The 10,000-nt window shown below is 43.3% G+C and overlaps 1 protein-coding gene across 1 annotated transcript in view; it reads right to left on the bottom strand.

Moving 5' to 3' along the window:
- Positions 1–10,000, bottom strand: part of csmd2 (CUB and Sushi multiple domains 2) — a gene marked incomplete at both ends in the record, with an annotated part of 361,116 nt that overhangs the window by 175,060 nt on the left and 176,056 nt on the right. Inside the window, one exon of the mRNA XM_080858785.1 lies at positions 19–131. Coding sequence (XP_080714911.1) covers positions 19–131 — 113 coding nt within the window. The remainder of the gene's footprint in view (positions 1–18; positions 132–10,000) is intronic.

Below are 10,000 nucleotides of genomic sequence, written 5' to 3'. Positions count from 1 at the left end.
CGGTTGATTGATTCTCACCTTGGTACTGTGCGCTAAAGCCCCTCAGCTTGTGGTTTCCATCCGTGGTGAAGTGAAGTCTCAGCCAGTTCTTGCTGCTGATGATGGGAGACGGAAGGTTTGGCCCGGTGAACCTGAGGAGAAGAAATCAGAAAGAACAAAACTTTCACAGCAGTTTACTTTTCTTTTCCAATATTTACTGGAAGTAGGATTCATCGAACATATACACTTATCTCGGGAGAATCACTCAACCCCTAAATTCCACCCTGCATGCTTTCAAGTCTGCCCACTCAAATCACCCTATCCAATCTTAAATTGGGACCTTCAATTCTTACAACAGCTAAATAACACCCTCTGTTAGTCATGAAGGCAAAAGGAAATAAAAAGTGACTCTTGACATCACAAAAACAGAAGGAAAGAATACAAAAACATTCAAATAATGAAATACACAGTAAAAAGATCCGTTAGAACCTTCAAAGTCATTATGTGTATGCTTTTATAATACTCTCATGAACACTAATGTATTAAACTTGACAGGATTTTGAGCATTTTGAACCTTTCCAGTCTAATAGTTCCCATGGTTGATGGTAGCTACAGCCCTAGAACCTCCAGTTGAACACCCCAACCCTGCAATGACCACCCCACGCACACGTGGCCTATGACCTCATCATGGCTTCAGCTGAGAAGGCATTTCTGTTGCTCTTAAAACCAGAATCAATCAGCCACTTCCATTTTTTATGAACACAACCCTCATAAAACTAATGCTTTGTGGGAACTGCAGGTCCAGCATCCAGTCAGAGGAGTAAAACGCCTGGACCAGGAGAGGAAGACTCGCAGATAATTATGAGATGAAAAACCAATAGTATATAAATTTATTTCATTACAATTTATTTCTATTTGTTCAGCACTCATCCACACCAGTCCACAAGGAAGCTAAATGGGCTTAAAAGCATTAAAAGAGATACATACGGTATATAAGTACAGGCATGAACAATGGGGTTTAACCAGCAACACATTAAAGAAAAGAGAAAAAAGACAGTAATCTGCGGAAAGCTGTCCAGCAAAGCTAGCGTGGGCAGAAGCCCAGGTTGGCAGGAAGAGGAGAATTAGTTGTTATTATTACTAAGACAATGCAGGGCTGGGCTGCGATTAATGCTCGCAGCAGAGCCGTTACACCAGTGTAGCAGACGCTAAGCTCTTAAGCTGCAATGAACACAGTCAACTAGCTGACAGCAAGGCTGCTTCTCTCTGTGTACCAAATGCCAGATTTGACACAAACAGGTAATTTAAAGAGGCTGATAAAGAAAGTGCAAAGAGACAGACAGACAGAGAGAGAGGAAAGGTAGCGGCCTTTGAGTGAGAGAAATTAAGATAGCCACAGAGAGAGCAAATAAGAGAGAGAGATGGAGTGAAAATAAACGAGAGAGGAAGATAAATGCAATGGTATAATGGTGTGACAATGAGTGCTAAAAATTATGCAAAAAAAAAACTGAGAAAAAACCCCAGAAAAGATATTTCATAATGACATTTCTCTTCACAGTCTGATGCCATCGTGCCACTGTCAAACCCAGCGCTGATCAAAACTGCAACAGTTGAAAGCGGCCCACAACGCTAACTGCCCAAGACAGTTCCGTGATCAGTGGTAGGCTCTAATGCTTCCTGGGTGAGACTCAGGCAGCCCGCAGGCTTGTTCACATATGTTAACTTCAAAAGCAGGGGCTCATTACTGAGACAGAGAGGTGCGAAAAATAACAGAGGAGATAGATAGAAGGGCGAGAGAAATAGAAAAAGATAGAGGGAGAGAGAGAGAAGCAGAGAGAGATAGAGATAGAGAAAGAGAGAGAAAGAGAGGTAGAAAGAAAGAGAGAGAGATGAAGCAAGATAGAGAGAGGGATAGAGAAATAAAGAGAGAAGGAGAGAGAGAGAGAGAGAGCTAAATGGGTTAGCAGCTCCATCATCAAGCTTTGTTTGATTGACATCACACAGACAGAGACAGCTGTTGAGGATGTTCTGCTGTGAAGGTTTTTATCCTTCTACCGACAGTTGTCTTGGTATCTTTAGAACGTGTTCACACAGGTTTAATTAGGGCGTTTTCACGCCCAGAGTTTGTTTGCTCTAGCCTCGATGAATCCCTTCAATCAACGTGAGAATATTGCTTATTGGTCAGATGTGTCCGGGGCGGAAGCAAGAGAGTAAATACAGGAAGTGTTCTGGACTAGTTCATACATACATACATACATACATACATAATCTAGTATTAACCAGTATAAAAAATGCAGCATCTTGAGGGGTGTGATATCTGTATAATAGTCCAATTGTGTCAGGAATTCAACAGAACATTAAATAGCTTATGAAATTCATGACAATTTTGAATAAGATTCCCAAAATCATTTGGGTACAGCAAATTCAATCTATGGTGCACTTGAGGACTCCAGTTCCACCAGATACAGCGGATGTTCCTCTTCAGTCAGTGTGCTATCAAATGAAAATGTTATGAGGTATAGCACAGAGATAAGTGCAAACCCTGCGGTCAGGCTCAGGCTGAGCAGCATGAAGAGATAGAGTGAGAGAGAGAGAGAGAGAGAGAGAGAGAGAGAGAGATAGAGAGAGAGAGAGCACTGGACTTCTCAGGATAAAATGCTTCAGACTTGAATCACGCTACTCAAAGGCGTCTGCGTGTGGTGAATAAAAACTCTCTCATAGTCACTCTGGGGCCGTTTTCACTCAATTCCCCTGTCCAGGGCGGCGGCCTGAGACTCCCTGCTATCTCACAGTGGGCTTCCAGTGCCGCTGTTTTTTTTTCTTGGTGTTTCACCAACTGTCAATCGTTGACAAAAGGTCAGCGCTTATCTACTTCCTGCTTAATGTACTGTTGGACCTCCCCGTTTCCATGGTTCCCCTGACTCCGAGCCTACATGACCGCGGGGAGTTCCACCATCGCCTTAACACCATCATCATCATCGTCGCTGTTGTCCTCGCCCTCTTCCTCGCGCTCGCTGCATGGCATGCTGGCAGACCTGTTGCCAAGCGCGAGGCTGAGGCACAGGGGGGCAATCATGAAGAATAAAGTGTTCCCATGGCGACATCGCCACGGCAGCAGTCTGTCAGCACTAGTCTATGCTAATGCACTGCGAGCCACAGCGGACCGTTCCTGCGCACATTATGGGATTCTGGCTTGTTAGCTAAAACAGACTTCTGCCTCCTCAGGGAAGGCAAAGTTTGCATGATGCAGCAAATGGCCCCTCCCTGGAGCATTAACAATAAGTCCCTATTCACTCTCAAAGGCGTTTTTTGAAGCACATTTTGAAGCACTCAAGGCCTGAGTTTTGTGTAGATTTAATATTGATGTATTCAATCTGAAAATATTTCCTTTGTGTGTCGGACTGTGTGTTGGTCTGTGCATTTTTGTATGTGTGCACACTACTGTGTGTGTGTGTGTGTGTGTGTGTGTGTGTGTGTGTGTGTGTGTGTGTGTGTGTGTGTGTGTGTGTGTGTGTGTGTGTGTGTCTCTGTGTGTCTCTGTGTGTGTGTGTGTGTGTGTGTGTGTGTGTGTGTGTGTGTGTCTGTGAGTGTGTTTATGTTTGTGTGTGTGTGTGTGTGTGTGTGTGTGTGTGTGTGTGTGTGTGTGTGTGTGTGTGTGTGTGTGTGTGTGTGTGTGTGTGTGAGAGTCTTCAGTCTCTTTCACATACGAGACTCATTAATGAATCAGGTAAAAACAACACAGGTCACAAGTGTGGTGTTCCCACTGTATTTAACGGAATGCTATGAAGCGTGAACCTCCGTGAGAAATGTGAACCTGTGAGGACGTAGCTATGAACTATTCTAGCTATCTCTAGCTTGGGGAACCAACTTCACAGTTGGCAGTTGCTAAGCAGTCCCTCCAGATTCACTGCAATTGTTACCACAATTTTCCAGAATTCCCACAGCAACTTCTATCTCTTTTTGCCGCAACAATCACAAGAAAACCCTCGCAAAATCCTGGTGGGACTGGCTAGGGTGAGCTAACATGAACTAATATGTTTCTAAGTTCAACACATGTATCCGGGGGCCAAGCAGGGAGGGTTCCCAACTCCCAGAGGAACCAAGTCAGAACCGTTACCATAAATGTTAACTAGTTTGCTAAGGGAAAGATTTGCAGTTCAACTTAAAGCATTTTGCTGCCATTCCTACACAACGCAAAACATTGAGCAAAAAGAGTAAAACATTGATAAATAAACGGCTTTTGGGAGGTATATGTGTATTGTGTGCAGGTGTATGTATGTGCAGGCACATGTGTACGTATTAATGATTTGAATATCCCCGCTGGGCTGTCCAGGGGTGAGGTGTTGACAGGAGGACCCTGACTGACAGGACGTGGCACACTGAGTGATGGACTCGGCCGAGGGAACGTGTGGGTAGAGACCTTTATATGACAGGAAGATGTACAGCCGAGGTTATCCTCTTCTCATGATCACATAAAGACCAGTCTTACTCACTCACGCTCTTCTCCCGTCTATCTCTCTCTCATCTCTCTGTTTTTCTTTCTATCTCCTGTCTCTATCTCTCTCTCTCTCTAATCTTCTCTCTTTCTTTACCTGTGTCTCTCCTCTCTCTTTTTCTCCCTTTCTGTTATGGCTAACACGTGCTCTTCCCAACATGCGTAAAAGCAGTCGTAGCATAACTGATGGCCAGGGTTATGGTGGCAACAAGATTAATGCTTTCCAGAGAATCAATCACTTGTAGGACCGCCTTTACTGAAATTAGTTTTCTTCTCTGCGAGTGCCATTTTTATATATTTATTTATTTCATTACTACCATCACGATCATTACACCCACCCCCCACCCCCCCCCCAACACACACACACACACACACAGCCCTCCTCATACCCGTCCCGTCAGAATAATGGAAGTGGCTTGCTGTTCTGACACATTGTCACGTGGCATTAGCGTTGATTTACAATGGAGACGAACAGACACACGTAGAGTGTTTTAGTGCTGATTGCATCTTTCATTAGCGCCTGTCTCCCTCCGGCCGTCTGCTCCTGCGAGACAATCAGGGGGGGGGGGGGGGGGGGGGGGGCAGGTACGGGTATGGGCTGCTGTTCCGGCCAGAGGTGAGAAGAAGTCTTGAACCTGTCAGGCAGCCTTCCGCTAAAAATACAACTGACCGTCTCCTATTTTGGGGAGATCTAACCCCAACTATCTCTGTGCCTTAAGCAACAAGGGGGAAGAGCGAAGGGGGCAAAGTTCACACAGGAAGCAGAGATGCCATCTAAAACTGCCGCTAAGAAAATACCGTTGTAGAAAACTTCTCCATCTGATTCATCAGTCTGAGGCAGCCTCAGTGTCCTTAGCAAAGAGTGTCATAACATAATATAATATGCTACTTCAAAATATAATAAATACTGGTAAATACTGTATGTGTCATTTCTTATACAGGTTGTTGTTTTAGGATGAAAGTATATATATAGGATTAGGCTAAGGGTCATGATCATGTTCTGTAAGTACTGCTAAAATGCACATAACAGATTTTACTAGACTAAGCAGTTTGTTGATGTTGCAGTTTGTTTGTTTTTTTTAATCTTATTTTTCTAATTAGAAGAGTAAAGTGAAGACTCAGTAAGCAACATGCGTGTGCGCGTGTGTGTGTGTGTGTGTGTGTGTGTGTGTGTGTGTGTGTAACAGCTGCTGAGGTCTTCATGAAGCCATTGAACACCCTCCCCATAATTACCATTCAAAGTCAATGCGTTCTGCTCATCTTTCAGAAAACAATGCACACTGTTTCCCCCAAATTGAAAAAGCAAGCTCATTGTGATATCCCATTAAATGCTGGTGAACTCACTCAGCTCCCATTCATTTGGACTGGGATTCGTATTTAATTGAAATTGTACACAAACAACCAGAATGCAAAACAACTTAGTTTTCCCTGAATGAGAGAATGAGATGCGGTAATGGAAAAGACTGACTGAAAGAAAAGACACGTATTCCATCAGCCCCGTCATTTCAGCTGGATCCATTTAGTCAGAGATCCAGAAGACAGCTTCATGTCGGACACAAGTCTGTTCACAAGCGTCTGACACACACACAGATCACTGTCGTCTGCAGGCCGGCTTCAGAGAGCACCACCTTTCCTAACTTGCACTTCCTCTGACTTCATCTTCCTCTCCTTATCTTTTCTTCTTATGCTATCTCCTCTAACTAGTACTTAACTCGCATAACAGTAGTTATATTCCTGCACTTTTTGTCATTCTTATGTAAAATAATATTTATTGTTACACTAGGCCTCTATTGCTCGTAATTTGATTGTTCTCTCCTTTGTACGTCACTTTGAAATGTAAATGTTATGTTTTTATTCTCCCTTCCTTCCTTTCTTTCTAAAAATAAATATAAATAAAAATACAATTTCTAAATGTAAATGTTCTACGCAGACCGGTCTCAGTTTAAACTCCTCACAACCTGAGGCCTGGTCATGGACATCCGTATTGGCTTCAATCCGAGCTTTAATAGCATGACCATTGCCATTGTATGACATTGCTAATATGTTTCAAAGCTCACGCCAGGATTGTGTAGAAACTACGTCAAAAGGGGTAAGAGAGAAACAAACGATCACCAACAGAGGCTCAAAGGCTTTCATAGAGCTCATCATTAAGTCAGCATTTATTCACAGGGTTATCCGAGAGTTAACACAAGAGTACTCGATCCTTCTCCTGGGGCAATTCTATCTGCATATGGCCCATCTTCCCCCGCTCTAGGCACACCTGTTCAAGCCAAGGGTAATTAAAAGGCTCTAGATTCGTTACAGGTGTGCGGCTCTGTTCAAGAGTTCCGCTGATGAGTTCAGCCAGGTATGAAGAGCAGGAGATGGAGAAAAGACATACATTGCTGGGGGACCCAGGAACAAGACTGAAGATGCTCAAATGCACACACACACACACACACGCACACACACACACACAGACACACACACACACACAGACACACACACACACACACACACACACACACACACACACACACACACACACTCACACACACAGAAACCCTAAACTATTCAGTGACTGCCAAACCAGAATGACTCTTGTCCAGGCTAAATGTCTGGCATCTGCGGAGAGGGTTTCTGCAGCGGGCGGCTTGTGGCAGTCACTGTGAGAGCACAGGGTACCTGCTAATGGCCCCACTCTCCTTGAATACCCCCGTGCTGTGCAACATCAAGTGTCACACAAATTATTCATTCCCTGCTCTCTATGGAAGGCTTCCACTCCTCTCTCTCTCGCTCTCTAGGAAAGTGGCTGAAGGGGTACTGTAAAGGCGGCTGTCTTTTTCTGGTTGATTTTATTCTCTTTTTTTAAAGTTGATTTTGAATTTTAAGGATGCCTGTTGTGGTGCAAAATGACACTTCAGAGAACCCAAGACTGGATTGTACAGTAGAACCAGATGAAAGACTATTCAATTAACATATACACAAGACAACACTACTACACACAGACATACCCACACTGCTAGACACAGAGAGACACACACTGCTACACACAGAGAGACACACACTCCTACACACAGACATACACAAGGTCAGAGAGAAAGAAAGAGAGAGAAATAAAATTGATCTCTGGACAACTCATCACCTCATCACCTGTCAGCTTAGATAGGATAGGACATCCACATGTAGCATATACACTCAGAACCTCCATCTTTTTTTGTGTTTGGGAGGGGGGGTAAAACAGTAAAACAGAGAGTCTCTGTCTGTAGCACAACTCTGATAGGTAAAATGCTTCTGTTCATTCAAACATTTAATGAGCTATTTAAAAGTAATGCAATGCAACCAAGTGCAGTTTATATTTAATATAGTATAGTTTACAGTTTATTCTCTACAGCTTTCAGAGGATACATACATTTTAAGTTTCAATGACCTTCATTGAAAATTATGTTGGAGAGAATGGCTCATCCTCAGCCAATGTTGACCTCAAGAACAAGAAGGAATGGAATGCTCACGATCGCCATGACTTCAGGGGGAAGTTTCTGCACTCAAGCAAAGACCCTCCATATCTTCTGTATCCTCTGATGTCTGTCAACCCTCCCCTCTCACGGGGGCTGAGTAGAAATGTCGGCTCCAGTAAGAAGGCAATTTAAGGCTTAATCAACTTCCATTAAGGTTTGATAATTACAGCAAGGCCCCTGTATCCGCAGGGGATACGTTCCAAGATCTACCGCAGATAGCCATCACCGCGGATAGCAGTGAACACCATATAACTCAATTTTATTTGTGTACATTCATACCTATGATAAGGTTTCATTTATAAATAACACACAATAAGACAACAACAAAAAGAACTAGTAATAAAATAGAACAAGTGTAACAATTTACTGTAATAAAAGTTATGTGCACGTGGTCTGTGATGTTTTTGCTTAACTCTTAGGGCCTGATTTACTAACAGGATTGCGCCCATTTCTGGCGTAAAATAGTGGTCGTAAACATAAAACGGTATTTACTAAGGGGGCACATTTGAGTAGAGTCGCATATTAACGCTTTGGGGGTGTGTAACTGCCAAAAAGTGGGATGGCACGAAACGTGGGTGGTAACGTGGGCGTAAAGCGCTATTTAATGGGAGGAGTGCGCCTAATGATGTATTGCGTGGAATTTACTAAACTGCCTGGCGACACAAGTCTCCGATTTGCGCGCTAATTCTCCGCCTCATAAAAGCACGTCTTAACCAGGAAGCGCATTTCCATTGAGTCTGAAAACGTTGATATGGCAGCAGTGATAACAGCAAGGCGAAGAAAGAAGACAGAGACAGCGCACAGATATATTTTTTTCAACTCATATAACACATTTTCAGTTAAATGAACCACAAATCATTAGACGGTACAGGTTAAAAGCCACGCAATACTTCAATTACTGAACCAGATCAGAGACGACATCTAACCCTCCAACCGGAGATCACATTCCATTCAATCAGTTGGTAAACTCTTGACAACATTGCAAATATTGGCATCGGATCATTTCAAACAGTTATAGCATCAGCAGTTGGTATATCTCAGCCTTCACTCAGCCAAATATTAACACAGGTACTCGACGCATTGCTACGGGCACTGGTCAATACATTTCCCCACTGCCACAGCTGAAATTAGCGACATCAAACAGGACTTTTTTTGAAATCGCAAACTTTCCGAACGTAATATGAACCATTGATTGCACCCACGTCCATACATATTGTAGTGAACCCATGAAATTATTAATCTCGCCATATACACATCTATATTGTTATAATAGACAGTTTATGCATTAATGCCACCAATAGCATATTCTTTATAATCGTGTTCTTTTAAACATCTCGCTGTAGGTGATGGCAAGCAGAACAACAATATAGCAGCGCACACATTGAATCAGGTTCAGTGATTGAGCGAACGTGAACCAATATATCTATCTCCACTTCGCTGAAGCTTAATTTTCTCTTCCTAAATAAATACCACGGAAAATGCGCAAAAACACTGTGCGTTAATGTGCGAACGCAGTTTAAGCAGCGGTCGCAATGTTAGTAAATCAGGCCCTATATAGGGCGGAGTAAACACAGTTTGCCCAGCGCGATCTGGTTTGATAAATACCACGGAAGATGCGCAAAAACACAGTGCGTTAATGTGCGAGCGCAGATTAAGCAGCGGCCGCATGTTAGTAAATCAGGCCCTTAATGTACGATAGGGCAAAACAAATATTGTTTTTAATAAAGAGGACTGTTATGCGACATGCACCCCTTGGTGGAACGAGGCTGACTGACCACCAGGAAAGAGGAAGCGTAGGTAGGGTGAGACAAAGGGGACTTTATTTGTCAATCATCCCATCCTTCCCTCCTTCCTTCCTTCCCTTCCTTATGTCAAAGCCCCTCCATTTGATCCAAACATGAAGGAAACGAGGAAGGACCGCGGTGAGGATGGAGGGATCAAGGACAGATCGATTCAGACAGAGTCATCAGATAGATCAGAAGACCTAGAGTCACCTAATAAGCGCAGAATTTAAACCTCTGAAACTTTT

Source organism: Sprattus sprattus (genome assembly GCF_963457725.1).
Source record: "Sprattus sprattus genome assembly, chromosome: 20".
Taxonomy (NCBI): Eukaryota; Metazoa; Chordata; class Actinopteri; order Clupeiformes; family Clupeidae; genus Sprattus; species Sprattus sprattus.
The sequence above is the reverse complement of the archived record's forward strand: the minus strand, read 5'-3'. Positions and strand labels throughout refer to the sequence as shown.